The sequence below is a fragment of the Heterodontus francisci genome, chromosome 23, assembly GCF_036365525.1.
Source record: "Heterodontus francisci isolate sHetFra1 chromosome 23, sHetFra1.hap1, whole genome shotgun sequence".
Lineage (NCBI taxonomy): Eukaryota > Metazoa > Chordata > Chondrichthyes > Heterodontiformes > Heterodontidae > Heterodontus > Heterodontus francisci.
In genome coordinates, this window is record NC_090393.1 from 49,292,179 (window position 1) to 49,314,374 (window position 22,196).

The 22,196-nt window shown below is 43.7% G+C and overlaps 1 protein-coding gene across 1 annotated transcript in view; it reads right to left on the bottom strand.

The window, feature by feature from the left end:
• unc119b (unc-119 lipid binding chaperone B) overlaps positions 1-22,196 on the bottom strand; it is a 69,648-nt gene that overhangs the window by 21,810 nt on the left and 25,642 nt on the right. Inside the window, exons 2-3 of the mRNA XM_068055210.1 lie at positions 21,396-21,509; positions 17,869-17,980 (exon numbers count right to left, since the gene is read on the bottom strand). Of these exons, the coding sequence (XP_067911311.1) occupies positions 17,869-17,980; positions 21,396-21,509 (226 nt within the window). The remainder of the gene's footprint in view (positions 1-17,868; positions 17,981-21,395; positions 21,510-22,196) is intronic.

A 22,196-nucleotide genomic window follows, 5' to 3' on the forward strand; every position in this document is an offset into this window, starting at 1 on the left:
CTGGGTGGGTTTCCTCTGGGTGCTCCGGTTTCCTCCCACAAGCCAAAAGACTTGCAGGTTGGTAGGTAAATTGGCCATTATAAATTGCCACTAGTATAGGTAGGTGGTAGGGAAGTATAGGGACAGGTGGGGATGTTTGGTAGGAATATGGGATTAGTGTAGGATTAGAATAATTGGGTGGTTGATGGTCGGCACAGACTCGGTGGGCCGAAGGGCCAGTTTCAGTGCTGTATCTCTAAACTAAACTAAACTAAAATTAACATGGAGAGATGATTGGTTAACAGATAGGAAGCAACGAGTAGACATAAACGGGGGATTTTCAAGTTGGCAGGCAGTGAACAGTGGAGTGCCGCAAGGATCAGTGCTGGGGCCTTAGCTATTTAGAATCTATTGTTACGACCAAGGCGGAAGGAGTGCACTGTTCATATCACCAACTCACTGTCCAAAACGAAACCAAAAACAATGTCACAAGAGTCAAGCCTCCTGACCCCTATAAATCTTGACATGTCACTTCTTTGTAAACATCTTTCCCCAAGTCAAAAAACATCTGCTGGGTAATTATCTGAAGACAGGTGACTTCCAGTAAGGACTTGTTTTTAGCACTCCTTGATTCTTCCAGTAACTGTTGTTTACAAGCTCAGTCCATAAGACCTTCTAATGACGTTTTTTAAAAAAAACAGTTCCAACATCTATGGAATCTTTTTTCAGTTTTAACACAATTCCTCATAATTTAACAAAAAAAAGGAAGCACTCATAACACTATATTAATGACTTAGATAACACAGACAGAGAGTAATGTATCTAGGTTTGCTTATGATACAAAGGTAAGTGGAAAGATAAGCTGTGGGGAGGACACAGAGAGGCTGCAAAGAGATATAGACAGGTTAAGTGAGTGGACGAGATGGCAGATGGAATATAATGTAGGGAAGTGTGAAGTTATGTACTTTGGTCATAAGAATAGAAAAGCAGAATTTTTTAAAGTTGTGAAACTTGTAAGTGTTGACGTTCGAAGAGACTTGGGTGTGCTTGTACAAGGAACGCAGAAAGTTAACACGCAGGTACAGCAAGCAATTAGGAAGGCAAATGGCACGTTGGCCTTTATTGCAAGCGGATAGGAGTTCAGGAATAAGGAAGTATGGCTACAATTGTACAGGGTTTTGTTAAGACCACATCTGGAATACTGTGTGCAGTTTTGGTCTCCACAATTAAGAAAGGATATACTTGCATTGGAGGCAGTACAGCAAACGTTCACTAGACTGGTCCCTGGGATGAGGGCGTTTTCCGATGATGCGTGACTAAGTAAACTGGGCCTGTATTCTCTGGGGTTTAGAAGAATGAGAGGTGATCTCACTGAAACATATGAGATTCTAAAGGAGCTGGATAGGGTAGACAGAGAGATTATTTCTGCTGGTTGGGGAATCTAAAACACAGGGGCACAGCCTCAGGATAAGGGGCCGATCATTTAGAACTGAGATGAGGAGAAATTACTTCACTCAAAGGGTTGAGAATCTTTGGAATTTTCTACCCCATAGGATTATAGATGCTCCACTGATGAATACATTTAAGGCTGGGATAGACAGATTTTTGGTCTCTCAGGGAATCAAGGGGTATGGCGAGCAAGCGGGAAAGTAGAGTTGAATCCTAAGATCAGCCATGATCGTTTTGAATGGCGGAGCAGGCTCGATGGACCATATGATCGACTCCTGCTCCTATTTCTTGTGTTCTTGTAATACTCTAGTTGTGGCCTAACCAGAGCTTTATAAAGATTCAGCATAACTTCCTGCTTTTGTGCTCAATACCTCTATTTAAGAAGCCCAAGATCCCATATACTTTGCAAACGACTCATTATGTTCTGCCACCTTCAAAGACCTATACACCCTCAGGTCCCTCTGTCCCTACATACTCTTTAGAATTGTGCCATTAAGTCTATATTGCCTCCCCGTAGCTCTTCTGCTAAAATGCATCACCTCACACTTCTTTGTATTAAATTCCATTTGCCACTTGCCATTCTGCTAGCCCATTTACGTCCTGTTGCAGTCGATTTGTATCATCCTCACTGTCTTCCAATCATCCAAGTTTGGTAAATTTTGAAATTTTACTCTGTATTGCAATATCTAAGTCATTATATATATCCAAAAAATCAGTGGTCATAACACTGAACTTAGCAGAACACCACACTGTCTATCATCCTCCAGTCTGACAAATAACCAACAACCAACTTTAATACAACAAAACATTCCAAAGCTCTTCACAAGAACATTATAAAACAAAGTATGACACTGAGCCACAAAAGGATGATCAAAAAGCTTGGTCAAAGAGGTAGGTTTTAAGGAGTGCATGTGCATATATCTTTGAAGGTATGTCACGTTCACAAGAAGTGCAGTGATGAAAATACAGAACTCGAACCGAAGAGTTATATAATTTGACTTCTCGTTTTAAAAAGTGGTCAATGTGCTGCAAAATGGCTGCTGAGAGTCAGGCTGATTGGGCCTGTATATTCAAACTGTCTCACTATTCGTTAAGAACAAAAGTATACATTTCAAGTTAAGAGGTGTCAATTACACTCATTCCTGAACCCATCAAGAGACATTTCTGAATTAAATGGGTTCTTCTGAAACAATTAAGGTATGAAGTAGCCACATCCTGGTCCATTGTTGGTCAGAACAGGGAGGGGGCACTGTGTCTCCAAACAGAGGGAGCATGCAAGAGACTGTTTACCTTACAAAGTAGCTCTCTGGAGAAAGAGAGCGAGCGTGCGAGCGAGAGCGCCAAGAGTCAAGAGATCCAGCAAAAACCAAAAGGAGCCCTGCTGCGAATTCTACTCTTCAACTCTGTGTAGCAGAGGACTAAAAAGGACCACCAACTCCAGACTGAGGTCTTAACTACCAGAAAAATCTATAAACGACACAGGCCTGGAACTTCAAAAAGAGAAACTGTCCTCCAAGAAGATTCAACAGATTTACTGTGAACCCCAAACACCGAGCTCACTTTAACCCACTTACCTTTTTCCTCTCGTGTGCGCTGGTTGGGGAATCTAAAACACAGGGGCACAGTCTCGTGTGTGCGTGTGCATGCAGGTGAATGCGTATGTGGGTGCTGTTGTGACCATTTCGGGAATGAATATTGTTCAATAAATAGTTAATCTTCTGTTTTAAACCTACAAGAAAATCTGTCACTATCTGTTTATTTGACAAATAAAACACAAGGCACTAAAACCTAGAAACAAAAAGCTTGCTGTGGTCAGCTGGTAGGCGAACAGTGGGAACCACCCACACCCCCTTATCACCAGGCTGTAATAATTTGGGGACTCATCCAGGATCTGAACCACCAGGTAAGCAAAAGATTTGATAACAGGAAGAAAATTGACTTCTAAAATTGTGGAAAACTAAGCAAACAGATTTTCTTGTATTCTTTTTTTTCCCTCTAGGGTGTTAGAAACAAAAGAGGTGGCCATACTTAAAGCTGAAGAATTTGTAGAGCACGGAGACATATCCCATAAGAAGTTAAATAAATTAAGTATTGAAAATTTAAAAAGCTTAGCTGTCCAGGTGGCAGTCACTTTCAAACAAAAAGCAAAGAAACCCTAAACAGTGAGTCTAGCTAAGCTATTTAAACGTACTCCTGAGCCAAAGAAGAACGCATGTAATCTGAAACAGAAAGGATAGCCCTAGCTGGAATTCAGAAGGAAAGGCAAGAGGGGGCAGCTGAGGCGCGGGGCGACGCAGCTGAGGCGCGGGGAGACGCAGCTGAGGCGCGGGGAGACGCAGCTGAGGCGCGGGGAGACGCAGCTGAGGCGCGGGGAGACGCAGCTGAGGCGCGGGGAGACGCAGCTGAGGCGCGAGGAAATACAATTGCAGAAGGAAGGAGAGGAAGCAGCAAGAAAGTTCGAGTTAGAAAAGCGCCAAGCCCAAGGTGAGCATGCTACCAGTTTCTCAAACTTTATCCCCAATTTGGAACAAACTTTGATGTATTCAGGCACTCACAGTTAGTGCCAAAATTTAATGAAGAGGAGGCCGAGTCATATTTCATCTCCTCTGAGAAAATAGTTACCAGGTTAAAATGGCCGGAAGAATTTTGGACTCTCCTCTGACAGGGCAACTTCAAGGGTAGGACTCGTGAAGCTTTTTCTGTGTTATCAGAAGAGAATTCCTCTGACTATGCACAAACTAAAACTGCAATTCTAAATGCTTATGAGTTAGTACCTGAAGTATATCGACAGAAATTCAGACACACTAGGAAAAGTTCCACACAGACTTACGTTGAATTTGAAAGAATTCAACATATGGCTTTCAATTTCTGGATATGATCGCTCAAGCTAGAACCCACATATGAAAATTTGAGAGAAATATTGTTGCTGAAAGAATTTAAAAATAGCATCCCAGTTAATATAAGAACCCATATTGAAGAGCAAAGAGTTACAAGGGTAAGAGAAGCAGCAGAAATGGCTGATGACTATGAGTTAATACACAGACCCCTAACTCAGAATAAATTTGGATCTAGTAACTCTTACAGGCTAGGGAGAGATAGAAGGGTTGCAGATAAAGCAGAAATGGGCTCGAGTGAAAAGTAGGGAAGGAAACCCAGATCGGTCTCCAACTTTTAAAAGAAGGAACCAAGATGATAAACCAGTACGCGTATGCCCGATATATTTCCAGTGTAGAAAATCTGGGCATGTCAAGGCAGATTGTTGGTATCCAAAAACCAACAGGGGGTGCTGCAGTCAAGCCAGTGTCTGTAGCTATGAAGGTAGTGAGCATGTGCTCCAATATAACCCTGGATCAGAACACCTATCAGAATTTTTTTTTTTTTAACAGAAGAAAAAATGACTCCTTTTGTATCACAGGCACCAGGCTTAGAGATGACCATCCTCAGGGATACACTCACCCCCGCCCTCCCCCGGTTGTTTTCAACACTATACATAGCTAAGTTTATAGAAATGCCACTCGAATGCAGAACAAATACCACAGTAATGGTAAAAGGGCTTACTGGCAAATGCTTGAAGTTGAAGTTTACCTGCAGAGTATGTTGGTCACCAGGGTAATGATGGTTGGGGTCATTCCAAGCTTACCAATGCAGGGGTTCGACCTATTGCTGGGCTATGACTTGGCAGGAAGCACTGTATTGTACCCAGAGGGTCCAGAGCAGTCCATGGAGACTGGAGAAGCTGGGGGGAACAAACGAAATTCTGAAGAGAATTCTGCAGAGAGCTGAGGAAGTCCCAAAAATCCCACTGGGGGTGGAGGGCGCGATAGCCAGTAGAATTTAAAGAGGCCAAGAAGAAGCCAGAGGAATTTGAAGGAACGGAAATAAACACAGAAATTGAAGGGAAATCAAAAACCTTCTTTAAAGATTTAAATAGGGACAAGGAAAGCTCCCAAACAGGCAAACCAAGTGTGAGGGAGATGCCTCACCTAGCTGAAGTGTCAAAGGGGAGTACAGCAGAAGCTGGATAGCTATTTGCGAGCAGTAATGTTCCAGAGGACATGGGACAGACTGGGGAAAAACTACCCCCGAAGTAAAGGTAAAAGGAATGTAAAATGCATTAAGGTAAACAACCAAAGATTCTGACGGTTAGAGTAACAGGAGTTTATTTACACACAAAGTTCTGATGAAAGGTCACAGACCTGAAACATTAACTTTGCTTCTCTCTCTACAGATGTTGCCAGACCTGTTGAGTATTTTCAGCACTTTTTGTTTTTATTTCAGATTTCCAGCATCTGCAGTATTTTGCTTTTAGTTTATTTACACACGTCTTGCATCTATGGCTTCCACTTACACTCTACACGAGGTTCTGTACAGATTCTATTACATCATTTCCTGCGTTGATGTTCACCATCTATTTACATATTCTGCCCAGTAACAACCCTATGTTGGGTTACTATGTCTCCCCCACTCACCACCCCCCAAGTCTCTGACTTCTCTTTTCATTGATTGTTAACCACTGTGGTGATTTTACAAGTCTGCCGTAACATGTTCTTTCTTTTGAAGGGGTTTGAGGTTTTGACTCTTTTAGTTCCTCCTTCTGACTCTGCTGTGCTTGAGTAAAACTATTGGATGACTCAAGTTCTTCATTTGGGTTGTTTTCTGGGTTGATGGATGATTGCAGCATCACTGGTTCATCAAATCTTTGAGATGATTGGTCCTCCTGTATTTGCTGCTGCTTTGGCATCGCCACCAATGACCTTCTGTTTTTTCTCATCATTCCATGGTCAGTTTGGACAATGTATGATCAGAATATGGTGATTGTTTTATCACTTCTCCATACTGATTTTGGTCTCTAAACCAAACTGATTTCCCAGGTTGGATGCCTGACAAGTTACTCCTATGCTCAAAAAGATCCATACCTATCCATATCCATGGTCCAGATGGTGAAGAAAATGACATGAGTGCGTCCTTCGTCTCATGACAATTGGCAGCACGTGATACATCTCAGTATCATCTCTTCAATTTCTTTAGAAAAACCAGGCCACCATAATGAATTTCTTGCTCTGGCTCTACACTTTATTATTCCCAAATGTCCTTGGTTTAATCTCTCCAAGATCTCTAATCTCAATATTTTAGAAGAACATTACAGCGCAGTACAGGCCCTTCGGCCCTCGATGTTGCGCCGATCATCTGACCTACACTACCAATACTCCAGGGATAACTAATTTCTCATCACAGATCAATAAATCATCAACAATGCTTAGACAACTCTTCTGATCATAATACTGCCTTAGAACAGGGTTATGTGGCATATACGTTGGCCATCCATTCAAGCAATATTCCCTGATTGCCACACATATTTCATCTGCTTTCTGCACATTCCTGATTTCACTCAGTTTCTGAGCTGTAGCAGGTAAAGTTGTCATCGTCAAAGCAAAAACTTCTACTTCAAGGAAAATATCTCCTCCTTCAGGTCCTGTTGGTGAAATACATGATAAAGCGTCTGCTGTTTCCCTGGAACGTGTTCAGTTTTCAACTCAAATCTCATCAATCTTAATCTAAACCTCTATACTCTTGAAGGTAATTTCACAAGCTCCTTTGTGTTTAATAGAGTAACTAACGGTTTATGATCTGTTTCAATTTTGAATTGAAGAGCTAGGCCGTAAATCTGAAAATTTCTCACATGCCCAAGTTGCTGCCAATGCTTCCTTTTCTATTACAGCATATCTCTGCTCAGTTTGTTAACGAGCGAGAAGCAAAATATACAGGTCTGTGTCTCCCATCTCTCTGCACTTGAAATAGGACTGCTCCCAATCCCGTTGTTGACACATCCGCAGCTATGATGGCAGATAGCTTTGGGTCATAATGTACTAACACTTCTGATGATACTAGCATGTTCTTGATTTTCTCAAAGGATTCTTGTTGGTCTTCTTTCTAACACCCAACATAGTTGTTTTTCAGCAGCTGTCATAATGGCTTATTGATCATGGCTAAATTCAGTAATTTCCCTACTTGATTGACCATTCCCATAAACCGTTGAAGCTCTGTAATGTTTTTAGGCTCTGGGAAGTCCTCTTTCAGTTTTGTCTTTTGTGGATCTGCTTTAATACCAGACCCATCAATTGTATGTCCAAACAATTTTAGCATTGGCTGTAAAAAAACACATTTCTCTTCCAATGTGAGACCTGCTTCTTCCAATCTCTAGTACTGCTCGCAGTCTTGTATAGTGTTCCTTCTGATTGGTTCCATGAATTAATAGGCATCCATATGGCAGAAGATCCCATCTAATCCTTCCAGGATTCCCGGCATCGCCGTTTGAAAGATCTCTGGTGCTGACGTAATTCCAAATGGCAATCTGTTCAAACAGAATCTTCCAAATGGTGTTATAAATGTTAAGAGTTTAGATTCCTCATCCAATGGTAATTGCCAAAATCAATTCTTAGCATCCAATTTAGTGAAAATTGTGCTCTTCCCTAGCTTTGCCAAACTCTCATCTACTGATGACATTGGATGTATTTCTCTTTCCACTGCCTTATTCAGTTGCATGAGATCAACAGAAATTCAAATGGGCCCATTAGGTTTTTTCACTGGACCATACCAGAGCACCACCCTGTAGGTTTTGACACAGGTCAAGTGACTCCCTGTTTTCTCATCAATTCGATTTCATTTATAACTTCCTCCAGGAGTGAATGTGGAACTTTCCTAGGCGTGTACAAACACACTGGCTCTGCATCCTTTCTCAGTGAAGTGGAGTGCCATTTTTAACTTTCCTAATCCATTGAATAATTTAGGAACTTCAGCCCTAAGATTTCTAGGCTGCTTGCTCTTCTACTCCACATATTAGTTGTAGGTCTATACAAGCCTTTTCTGCTTAGGAGTAAACAACTTTAATTCTTGATTGCACATCAGGTCACAGGAATTTCTTTTCCCTGGTAACTCAAAATTGTTTTCAACTTTCCTATTACCTCAACTCGATGCCTCCAGTCCCATATAATTTTTTACCTGTTGGTTTGAGACAGTTCTTCTTCAGTCACGGTTCTGTTTCTGATAGTACTGAAACTGCTGCTCCAGTGTCCAGTATAAAATTAGTCTTTACATATACAACCTCTACATTGGGGAGACCAAGCGCAGACTGGGTGACCGCTTTGCGGAACATCTCTGCTCAGTCCGCAAGCAGGACCCGGAGCTTCCGGTTGCTTGCCATTTCAACACTCCCCCCTGCTCTCATGCTCACATCTCTGTCCTGGGATTGCTGCAGTGTTCCAGTGAACATCAACGCAAGCTCGAGGAACAGCATCTCATCTACCGATTAGGCACACTACAGCCTGCCGGACTGAACATTGAGTTCAATAATTTCACAGCATGACAGCCCCCCACTTTACTTTCATTTTTAGTTATTTTTTCTTCCTTTTTTTTACATTCCTTTTTACATTTTTTACAATCTTTTTTGCATTTATTTCATTTCATCTTAGTTTGTTCAGTTTGCGTACCCACTGTTTTTTTCAGGTTGTTTTTCTTCAGGTTTGCACTTGCTGCTGTTCAATATTCAGTATATTCACACCTAATCTGTACTAATGCTTTGTCTTTCAACACACCATTAACATATTGTTTGCCTTTGCTCCGTGACCTTTTGGTCAGCTATGTGGCCTGGTCCAATCTGCACCTTCTCCTTTGTTATCTCTTGCCCAACCCCCACCTCACTTGTTTATAATCTGTGACTTTTCTAATATTTGTCAGTTCCGAAGAAGGGTCACTGACCCGAAACGTTAACTCTGCTTCTCTTTCCACAGATGCTGCCAGACCTGCTGAGTGAATCCAGCATTTCTTGTTTTTGTTTCAGATTTCCAGCATCCGCAGTATTTTGCTTTTATTTTAGTGTTTAATTCACTGCCACTTCTCTTCCAGGAATGCCTACCTTGAAGAAGTTCTGCTCTTCTCTCCGACGGGATTTTCGTTTGTCTCTTTTACCTTGTTCACCTTCATTGCTTTCTATTTCCCTCCTGGTGTTTGATAAGGTATCTACCAAAACTCGTTTTCACAGCCACATCTCCTTCCTCAGTGACTGTCTCCGGCTCCGACTGATTCCACGTGGATTCCAACTGCAGTTTCACCCATCATGCTTTGAAACCACCCAGGATCACAGGTATCTCCGGGAAATACAACGTTCCTCGGACTGCTACTCTCGCCGCATCCTGAAATCCACACTCAGTGCTATGCGCCGCCATATGCACACACTGGACCTCTCTCTCCAGCAGCACCGTCTTACCTTATCTCAAATCTGTTCTACTCCGCAGTTTCATCTCATCTTACGTCTCATCCGACACATTAACAAAAATCTTTTTTTCTTCCTTTCAGGTGTTAAGGAACGCAAGCTCCAGCAGCTGATGGGGACTAATGCCCCTCCAGATCCTCTTTCCGCTTCACTTCCCTCTGACCCCACCCCTTCTGATCTGACCCCTTGCCGTGTATTCACTATACCCTCTGACCTCCCCCTCTCTGATGCTGAGCGTTCTGTACTCAGCAAAGGTCTCAGTTTTATCCCCTTACGCCCCCACCTCAATGAATTTCGCGCTCGGCATGACGTTGAGCTCTTCTTCCGTCGCCTCCGCCTCCTGGCTCACTTCTTCGACCAGGAGTCCTCCCCCCGACCAGCAGACCCATTCACCCGCCTCCAGCATTCTCCCTCTACCTGGACCCCTCCCCCTGGCCTCTTACCCGCTCTTGATCTCTTCATTGAAAACTGTCGGCGAGACATTGGTCGTCTCAATTTCTCTGCCCCCCTCACTCACTCTAACCTGTCCCCCTCTGAACTTGAGGCACTCCGTTCTCTCAGGTCTAACCCCGACATGGTCATCAAACCTGCAGACAAGGGTGGTGCTGTTGTTGTATGGCGTACCGATCTCTACCTTGCAGAAGCTCAACGCCAACTCACAGACACCTCTTCCTACCTCCCTCTGGACCATGACCCCACCACCGAACATCAAGCCACCGTCCAAAGGACTGTCACTGACCTCATCTCCTCTGGAGATCTTCCCTCTACAGCTTCCAACCTCATAGTCCCGCAACCCCGGACAGCACGCTTCTACCTCCTTCCCAAAATCCACAAACGGGACTGTCCCGGCAGACCCATTGTGTCAGCCTGCTCCTGCCCCACTGAACTTATTTCTTCCTATCTAGACTCAATCTTTTCTCCGCTGGTCCAGTCTCTTCCCACCTACATCCGTGACTCTTCTGACGCCCTACGTCATTTTGACAATTTCCAGTTTCCTGGTCCCAACCGCCTCCTCTTCACTATGGACGTCCAATCGCTCTACACCTCCATCCCCCACCAGGATGGTTTGAGGGCTCTCCGCTTCTTCCTGGAACAGAGGCCCAACCAGTCGCCATCCACCAACACCCTCCTCCGCCTGGCTGAACTTGTTCTCACATTGAACAACTTCTCCTTCAACTCCATGCATTTCCTTCAAGTAAAAGGTGTCGTTATGGGTACCCGCATGGGTCCTAGTTATGCCTGTCTTTTTGTGGGATATGTCGAGCATTCTTTGTTCCAGTCCTACTCAGGCCCCCTCCCCCAACTCTTTTTCCAGTACATTGATGACTGTATCGGTGCCGTTTCCTGCTCCCGCCCCGAACTAGAAAACTTCATCAACTTTGCTTCCAATTTCCACCCTTCTCTCACCTTTACATGGTCCATCTCTGACACTTCCCTTCCCTTCCTCGACTTCTCTGTCTCCATCTCTGGGGATAGGTTGTCTACCAATATCCATTATAAGCCCACTGATTCCCACAGCTACCTCGACTACACTTCTTCACACCCTACCTCCTGAAAGGACTCCATTCCATTCTCCCAGTTTCTCCGTCTCCGACGCATCTGCTCTGATGATGCTACCTTCCATGACGGTGCTTCTGATATGACCTCCTTTTTCCTCAACCGAGGATTTCCCCCCACTGTGGTTGACAGGGCCCTCAACAGTGTCCGACCCATTCCCCGCACCTCTATCCTCACCCCTTCCCCTCCCTCCCAGAACCGTGACAGGGTTCCCCTTGTCCTCACTTTTCATCCCACCAGCCTCCATATCCAAAGGATCATCCTCCGCCATTTTCGCCACCTCCAGTGTGATGCCACTACCAGTCGCATCTTCCCCTCCCTTCCCCTGTCAGCATTCCGAAGGGATCGTTCCCTCCGCGACACCCTGGTCCACTCCTCCATTACCCCCACCACCTCGTCCCCGTCCCAGGGCACCTTCCCTTGCAATCGCAGGAGGTGTAATACCTGCCCATTTACCTCCTCTCTCCTCACTATCCCAGGCCCCAAACACTCCTTTCAGGTGAAGCAGCGATTTACTTGTACTTCTTTCAATGTAGTATACTGTATTCGCTGCTCACAGTGTGGTCTCCTCTACATTGGGGAGACCAAGCGCAGACTGGGTGACCGCTTTGCGGAACATCTCCGCTCAGTCCGCAAGCAGGACCCTGAGCTTCCGGTTGCTTGCCATTTCAACACTCCCCCCTGCTCTCATGCTCACATCTCTGTCCTGGGATTGCTGCAGTGTTCCAGTGAACATCAACGCAAGCTCGAGGAACAGCATCTCATCTACCGATTAGGCACACTACAGCCTGCCGGACTGAACATTGAGTTCAATAATTTCACAGCATGACAGCCCCCCACTTTACTTTCATTTTTAGTCATTTTTAGTTATTTTTTCTTCCTTTTTTTTTTACATTCCTTTTTACATTTTTTACAACCTTTTTTTGCATTTATTTCATTTCATCTTCGTTTGTTCAGTTTGCTTACCCACTGTTTTTTTCAAGTTGTTTTTCTTCAGGTTTGCACTTGCTGCTGTTCAATATTCAGTATATTCACACCTAATCTGTACTAATGCTTTGTCTTTCAACACACCATTAACATATTGTTTGCCTTTGCTCCGTGACCTTTTGGTCAGCTATGTGGCCTGGTCCAATCTGCCCCTTCTCCTTTGTTATCTCTTGCCCAACCCCCACCTCACTTGTTTATAATCTGTGACTTTTCTAATATTTGTCAGTTCCGAAGAAGGGTCACTGACCCGAAACGTTAACTCTGCTTCTCTTTCCACAGATGCTGCCAGACCTGCTGAGTGAATCCAGCATTTCTTGTTTTTGTTCCAGATTTCCAGCATCCGCAGTATTTTGCTTTTATAAAATTAGTCTTGTTGCCTTCCACATAAAACTTCTGCCATCCAGCAACACTCATTTGTTCCTTGGATTTCCCCCCAAAAAAGGTATTTCAACACTTTGCACGTCCTGTACTTCATTAACTTTTTTATTCACTTTGGATTTCCTTTTAATATTTGCAGCACTCTTTTTTTTTTTTACTACGACACACTGCCTGGGCAGCTTTCCCGCTGGTGCCCCACTCAGGCCAGACCTACTGCAATTAGTTGCTGCTGCCTCTAGATGCTCTTCCTGCCTTTCCTGTCTTTGACCGCCATTTTTCCCTTTTGTTTTCTTAACATATTCAATGGAGTCTGCTACTTTCAAGATTGGACTCTCCCTCTCCCCTCGAACAATGAACCGGTTAAACTTTCTAACCTCTGCTTGCCTGCTCAACTGAACCGCTTTCGTGACTGTAAGCTGATCCCTCGATTGTAGATGAACCGAAAGGCCGTGGTCTACTACACCGAGCACAATCCTATAAATCATTGATAAATGAATCAAGGCTCTCCCCTTTCTGCTGGGTACGCTTATTAAACTTGGCGCGCTCCATGATGGCATTTTTCCTTAAAGTCAGTCTCGAGTGCCTTAACGACTTTATCATATGTAGCCTTCTCTTCATCTATGCTTTGAGTAATGAGGATGTCATTCGCACCTGCCCCTATTGCATACAATAGCATTTAGACCTGTACCTTGTCTGGTTTCTGCACAAGACTCGATACAGGAGGATGCCTTGCAATCTTCCAGACCCATTTTGACTATGCCTCGGCTTGTTTCAGTCCAACTAATTTTTCTAACTTCTCCAGTAAGAGCAAAGATTTTTCCATATTTTCTTCAGTTCACTGTTGCTACTACATAATATTCTCATAATATGGCACAGACTCGGTGGGCCGAAGGGCCTGTTTCAGTGCTGTATCTCTAAACTAAAACTAAATTCTGATAACTATTGAGGCTTAGTACAGAATATCTAAGAGTCTGACAGTTAGAGTAACATGAGTTTATTCACACATGTCGTGCAGCTATGGCTTCCACTTAAACCCTACAGGTTCTGCAGAGATTCTATGACATCACTTCCAGTGATGCTCACTATCTATTTAAATATTCTGCCCAGTAACACCCTATACTACAGGTGTCATGTGTGCAGTGGTGTGACCTTATACCCTCCTATTTTCTTTCTAAAACCAAAAAAACAAACACAAAAAATTAAATCCAAGGAATTTCACCTTTTTCACATTTTGGGGGAGGTGTCACGCTTGCAAGAAGTACAGCGATGAAAATACAGAACCCGAACTGAACAGTTATATAATTTGACTTCTCCTTTTAAAAAAGTGGACAATATGCTGTAAAATGGCCGAAGTAGCCACAACCTGGTCCATTGTTGGTCACAACAGGGAGGGGGCACTGTGTCTCCTAACAGAGGCAACATGAGAGATTTTAAAAAGTAGCTCTCCGCAGGGGGGGAGGGGGGCCGAGAGGGGGTGCCCAGAGGGGGTTGGGGGGGGGGGGGGAAAGAGAGGGAAGAGATCAAAATATCACGAAAGCCTGTCCAGCCGAGAGCTGAGATCCAGCAAAAACCAAAGAAGGAGCCCTGCTGCAAATTTTACCCTTCAACTTGGTGCAGCAGAGGACTGAAAATGACCACCACCTCCAGACTGAAGTCTCAACCACCAGAAAAATCTACAAACAACCCAGGCCTACAACTTTAAAAAGAGCAACTGTCCTTTGAGAAAATTTAACAGGTTTACTGTGAACCCTGCACACCTCCCTCATTTCAACCCACTCACTCTTTTCTTCTCTATCTATCTATGCTTGTGTGTGTACGTATGTATGTGCGCATTTGTGTATGTGGGTGCAGTTCTGTCCATTTCCGGAATGAATATTGTTCAATAAATAGTTAATCTTCTGCTTTCAACCTACAAGAAAACCCATCACTGTCTATTTGACAAAAACACAAGGGATTAAAAACCTAGTAACAAAAAATACTTGCTGCAGTAAGTTGGGAGGTGAACAGTGGGAACCATCCACACCCCTTCCCACTTGGCCGTAACAGGTGGTAGGACATTGTCACGCTCATGGGAAGTGCAGTGATGGAAGCATAAAAATAAACTGGAGAGTTATGAAAAAAAGAACAATTTAAAAAGACTGGTATACTTGCCTTCAACAAGATAGAGGACAAAGTCACATGACATCCACCTTCTCTCATACTGAAATACACATTCATGCCTGCTAGAACTAAAACTCATTAACCCTGTCTGGACTGAGATTGTAAACAGCTCATCACACATGGATGTCAGCTATCCACAAAAATAAGCTAAAACAAAGGCACTCGCAGACACCCCACCTCCAGCTACAATCACTGCAATAAAGTTTGAAAATACCTCAAGTTATCCAAATGGACTGCAATCCAAAGCCATTATACAGCCCCTCAGGAACTGAATCCTAAGCCGCATGGGCGAGACCAACACTTAATGAGTTTTACCTTTCCATCTTTAACTCCAGCACACGGCTAAAAGAAAGATAAATTCCAGCTAAGACAGTTGAACCCTGCTGAGTCGACATTGCAATCAACTGCAGAGAAATAAGAGAGTGACTCTTAAAAAACTCCTCCGCCTGTGAAAATTGAACTAAGAAATAACAACACTATCTTCAAACTGAAGTGTTGACTGCCAGAAGACTTCAACATCCCAGCAAATGCAAGAGACCCAGCAAACAGGCCTGCAACTCTAAAACTTATCTTCAAGAGGATCCTACAGGTTTTCCCCGAAAACAGCAGACTTTTACACCGTGAACTCTTAACGCTTCTTACCCATTACCTTCTATCTTTTCTTGAGTGTGCACATGAGACTGAATGCGTGCACGGGTGGTGCAATCATTTCTGGTAATTATTGTTCAATAAATAATCTTCTGTTTCAAACCTACAAGAAAACCTGTCACTGCGCTCATTTGGAAAACAAATCACAGGGGCTGAAACACTAGTTTAACAAATACACTATCTGCGGTCAGTTGGGAGGTGAAAAGTGGGAGCCAGTCACCTTATTTCCCACCTGCTCACAACAACACACAGAGAGTGGTTAGCAAAGCACATGGAATCTTGGGTTTCATAAACAGATATATTTAGTGCAAAAGCAGGTAAGTTATGCTGAAAGTTTATAAATCTCTGGTTAGGCCACAACTAGAGTATTGTGTCCAGTTCTCATCACCACACTTTAGGAAGGATGTGAACGCCCTTGACAGGGTGCAGAGGAGGTTGAACATAATGGTTCCAGGGTGAGGTATTTTAGCTACAAGGTTAGGTTGGAGAAGCTGGGATGGTTCTTTTTGAAGCAAAGGAGATTGAAGGGAGATTTGATAGAGGTGTACAGATTCTGACAGTTTGGATAAGATAAACAGAGAAAAACTGCTCCTATTAGCTGATGGTACAAGGACAAGGGAACTCAGATTTAAGGTTTTGGGCAAGTGATGCAGAGGGGACGTGAGGAAGAACTTCTTTATGAAATGAGTGGTAATGACCTAGAACTCGCTGCCTACGAGGGTGGTGGAGGCAGAGACAATCAATGATTTCAAAAAGGAAATTGGATGGACACTTGAAAGAAATAAACTTGCAGGACTATGGGGTATAGCGGGGTTATGAGACTGACCAGTTTGCTGTATGGAGAGCTGGCATAAGCTCAATGCGCCAAATGGTCTCCTTCTGTGCTGGAAATGACTGACTTTCACTGATATGTCTGCATGTCAGTGAAGGGAGCAGCTTTATCATGCAGGTTACACATATTCTGACATGTTCCTGAAACGTTAACTCTGCTTCTCTCTCCAAAGATGCTGCCTAACCTGCTGAGTATTTCCAGCACTTTGTTTTTATTTTACACATATTCTGTTAAGTTCTCTCAAGGATGTATTTTGTTATTTGAAAACAAAGGCACTTTGTTCCACATCTTTCAGAAATTTACAAAGTCATGCTAGAGAATGGTTTCCAGGGTTAGTCAGCAAGGCTATCATGCATGCAGTAAACTAGATTTACAACTGTCCGGCAGTATAACTCAACAATGAAAAAATACTCTTTGTGCATTTGCTTTACATACATTAAAGACAAAATTCTTCAAGCCTCACTCCCTTGCTGGAAATACAGCAGGATGAGGCTTCCAGTCACCAGCTTGACCTAATGTTGACCCTGCCCCAAATCCTTTCCTGCTCTGTTGGGGAGACAGTAAATTCAGCTTCTGTACTGTTACTGCATACCCTTACACCAACCCATTGTTCTAGGTCCACACCACCATATTGGTGTAGTATGTTTGTTTTATGCAGGCATCCATGAGGCTGGCCACAGGAAAAGCAGAACTCAGTCCCACTTCATTCAAACACATCAGGGAAGAAGATAGGCACAATAAGTACCTGCTCCTTCCAATCAGACCGTAGTCCTTGCAAAAAGGAGCAGAATCCCACTGGAATTGGAGCCCATCCCAAATTCTAGCCCTCCTACCCCAAATCCACCCCTATCTGAAATAAAAACAAGAAATGCTGGAAATACTCAGCAGGTCTGGCAGCATCTGTGGAAAGAGAAGCAAAGTTAACGTTTCGGGTCAGTGACCCTTCTTCGGAACTGGGAAATTCCACCCCTATCTAATTTGTTTTTGATTGTGATCTGATTTGTGTTCTTGTTCTGCCCAGGAATTTTAGGCCCAATATATTTATGCTGTATGTTGTATCGTAACTAAATTTGGAGGTGCAACCAAATATTTTACAATCAGGAACATGGAGGACCCCTAGATTCAGCAAAATGGCAATGACGAGGAATCCATGGCTATGACTTAGCAGCATGTTACCACTCCTGATTTTATCCCCTGAATTGTAAAACGATTGGGAGATATAAATGCTGATGATACTGGCCCACTTCATGAGGTCACACAGGATGATTTTTTTTTAAATTATGCGAAGTGGAGGGGGTGGGGGAGAATTGAATCAGAACATATTAGCCCCAAAAATCATGGGGAGGGGCTCAGAAGTCTTCAGATTTCTCAGGGGACATGAGGTGACAATGCTGTACAACAACAACAATGATTTCCTTGCCCATCTATGCACTCACTGCTAAGATGGCTGTCAGGAGAGGTGAATCAATATGGAACAAAATCTCAGGTGTTGCTAGGTCTTTTTTCCAGTCCCTGATGGTATCAAGCTGCAACGTTGCACACAAGACACAAAAAAGATGGTCATGACTCAATTTTAAGGTTGTTAAAAGTAATAAAGTTCATGACTCACGTTGCACCAACTGTCCTCAGTCTCAAGAAGGCAGGAGTGAACTGGTAACGAACAAAACGCCCAGAACTGGAATCCATTTCTCCATTCTCATCATCGTTGTCGTCTTCTAGCTCTGAAAGTGTAAGTTCAGCATTTATAGACAGCAATTCAACATTAACAGTACAATCATATTTTGGAACATTCTGCTACACATTTTGAACTGTTACTGTAGTTCTTTTCCCCCACCAAAAGAAGTTTTATAAATGGCTGCATTTTCTGCCAATGCAATCAGTAGGTGGCACAGTACTGACACATGGGCAAACGCAACCTCATCGACAAAAGCGTCACTGTGTGCTACGTCTCAGGCAGCTGCCAGCAATAAAGATGGCATTGCTCAATTTAACACAAAAAAATTGAACCCAAACCCCCTCACCCTCAATGGCCACGATCGCCACCTCCGCACCGCCCCCACCCCCCAAAAGTACCCTCCTGCTGTCGCCACCTCAATCACCGTATTTAGTTTCCCGCTCCCTCCCATCGCTTCATTATGCTCACCACTCCATCCTGCTGCAACCGACTGCTTGCCGCTCCATCCCGACCTTCTCTCACGCGCCCAACTTGTCGCCGTTCCCTCCCGCCACTCGCTCCCCACCTCGCTGCCAGGAGAAGCAGCAGGTTGGGGGTGGGTGAGGGGGGAGGGAGCGAGTGGGGTGCTAGTGGCGAGGCGGGAAGCGAGCGGCAGGATGGAGCGGGAACCAGTCGGGAGTGGTGAAATGGAGTAGTGAGCAGGCAGGCGCGGGAGAGAACGTCGGATGGAATGGGGAAGAGAACTGGCGATTGAGGCAGTGATTGCGGGAGGGAGTGGGGGAGAGAAGCGGCAATTGAAGCCACTTTCCAAAACTTGTGCTGGAGGCTGACATCTCTTTGCATGATGACGTATTCACACACTTGAGCGCATTGGTACTGGCAAGCTGGCAAATCTCTGGTGCATTTTGCTTGTGCACAAGTATGAATGCGTTCCGCACATATGCAGTTTAGACCACAGTGATGACGCCGGCGCTTGGCTGCGCTGTCAGGAGACACTCTGCTTATAAAAATGGATTCGTTTAGGATTATTATACAAGTAATTTTCCCCTTATGGATTCTCTCATTAGTTTACTAAGACATCCATCTACAATTGGAGTATGGTGCAAGAACTTAAAAAGATGTTTCGTGGGCATACATTCATGTCACACAAGTGCCAGGCAATGACCATCTCCAACAAGAGAGAATCCAACCATTTCCCCCTTGACATTCAATGGCATTACCATCGCTGAATTCCCCCACTGTCAACATCCAGGGTGGGGGGGGAGGGAAGGTTACCATTGACCAGAAATTGAACTTGACCAGCCATATAAGTACTGTGGCTACAAGAGCAGGTCAGAGGCTGGGAAATCTGCAGCGAGTAACTCACCTCCTGACTCCCCAATGCCTCTCCACCATCTACAAGGCATAAGTCAGGAGTGTGATAAAATAATCTTCACTTACCTAGATGAGTGTAGCGTCAACACTCAAGAAGCTTGACACCATCCAGGGCAAAGCAGCCCACTTGATTGGCACCACAACCACCACCTTCAACATTCACTCCCTTTACGACCGACATACAGTGGCAACAGTATGTACTATCTACAGCAGCAGTATGTGCTGCAGCAACTCACCAAGGCTCCTTCGATAGCACCTTCCAAACCCACGACCTCTACCACCTAGAAGGACAAGGACAGCAGATGCATGGGAACACCACCATCTGCAAGTTCCCCTCCAAGCCATACACCATCCTGACTTGGAACTATATTGGCGTCCCTTCATTTTCTTCCTATCAGCACTATGGGTGTACCTACACCTCATGGACTGCAGCATTTCACCACCACCTTCTCAAGGGCAATTAGGGATGGGCAATAGCTGGCCTAGCCAGTGATGCCCACATCCCAGGAAATTTTTTTTAAAAAGTTGCCCATCCAAAGTTGCCCTGACAAGGTAACGGTGGGCCTTTATCAGAAAATGATTGATTATACAACTAAGTGGCTCACTGAGCCACTTCAGAGGTCGTTAAAAATCAACCACATCATGTGCATTAGTGTTACAAGTAGGCTAGACTGGGTAGAGCTCCATTTCCTGAAATCGGGGTTTTATGATCATTTAATTCTGGTGGCAGCCTAGAAATTACCATGTTTACTAAATCTGATTTCACAATTTGATAAAGTGGGATTGAACTCATGACCTCTTCCCATAACCACTGCACTCTCATTCCAGAGACTCCACTACCTGCTACCCTCCAGTACCAACCCTTGTGGCCATTATCAGTATATAATCAGTATATTGAGATCAAATGTGTCTTTACTGGAAGTTCACGTGTCCTCTTCAGCAGAGGTTGCTGGTTAGCAATCAGGAGCTCCTCCACAATGCCACTCAAAACAAGGGATGCTCGATTAAATTGTAGTCCCTCTATCAGATACAGCTAAGATCAGCTCATTCAGTGCAAACTGCATGTTAAACTTGGGACACTCCTGATATTTATGGTTCAGTTACTCACTGAGGCATAGAGGGAGCCAAATAAAATACATTTTATGTGCTACAGTAAACTCCAACTTAATAGAAAATTTGAATACTGTACCAGTTTGCTCAAGCGTTTCCAAACAACCTATTATTACTGTCTTAAATCTTAATTACTATAAAAAGCTTCAAAAATCAAATTAAATTTGATGCACTAACTGAGCCAGTTTATCTCCAGAAATATATATTGTCTTTCAGGTAAATAATTGAAAAGCTCAGTAGCTATACAGAGACACACAACTGAGGCTTAGATTACAAAGCATTAGGCATGTAATCTCCTAATCCACAGTTGTGCGCCTCAGTTGGCCCTGGATATTTTAAACCAATTACAATTTTACAGTTTCCACAAAATATCTGTACATTCAACTGTAGTAAGCAGCTCAGTTTTTGTGATTATTGTAGGTTTTGACAAATAAAGTTTGGATCTCCACAGACCACAACTGAAAATAATCAGGCATTTCATAATAGTATTTATTAACCTTCAGAATACAGCAAGCAAATGTTATCACTTAATGGGACCCAGGAAGCAGTGGAAAATAAATATATGCCTTTCAAACTTAAAAAAAGTTAAAATTGAATATACTAAAAAGTAAAAGCGCAAGAGGACCGAGAGAAAAAGGAGACACGGCAAGCAGTTCTTTTACAATAGGTTTAACATAAAATACAGTAATACAATTACTTCTGGCATCCAAGTAGCTCCGTTATGGTATTAGTGTATACTTCACAGCCAATTGCTAAATGAATACTTTAAAAATTTCGCAGAAACCTAGAACTCACCAGACCTAGGTGTGCATTAAAGCTTAAAAGATGGATGGATATACTGAGCAAATAGTGAATAAAGCCATTGAACCACTGACCAAAGGCAGCAGTGTTAAACATACTTAATGGGTTATGTCAATGAAAGCCATCCAAAGTCAGCCTTATGGACTGCAGGAGCATTCTCCCAAGTGGCAACGTACCTGAGGCTGGTGGCTTGGCAATCTCAAACAAAACAGTCCCAGTTTCCATGTCTCGAATCTTAAATCGTGTAAAGTCAATGTTGTAAATGTTGTCTTCGGGTTTGCATAAGTAGGCTGAAAGAAAGTAATTTTTAAAGTCTTTTTTTAAAGCTATACTGATATAAAGAAAGCAGAAAAAATACATGAAACCATGTTGCACAAATGGAACCTCAATAAGTATTTTATTACCTAATGACTCAGCTGAAATGACTTTGATCATGGATGGCAAATTCTATGGCCTCTGCCAGCTGATCAGTTCTCATCGCCCCTCTCCCTCCAGATTGTCTGCTCACTTGTGAACGCACTTGGTATACATTAACTTACTGTGCATGATTGCATCGACATCAGGGCCATGGCAGAAATCTAGCTGAAGGGTGATGACACCTTCCACCTCCTTATATCACTCTCCACCCACCTTTCCCTTCCACGTCCCAACCCTACTTCCTTCTGTGCCCGCCGTGTGAAAGTAGTATTCTCCAATTCACTTTCAAATGCACTTCAAATTGATCTAGCCATCTGTTCACCATGACATTTCTGCAGCTACTGATTTGCTCAACAGCACCCTTACGTCCACTTCTGCCACAGTCCCCAATAAAACCATTACTCTCTCTCACCCCGGTCATTCCCCCAGTACAGATCGCATCTCCACTCCCTCAAGTCCATGGGACACCAACTTCAATGGATATGACAGACAACTAGTTTAGCCATTTACTGCCATATCTGGCTGGACCACGTAAAGCACTATCAGGTCCTGCTCTCGTC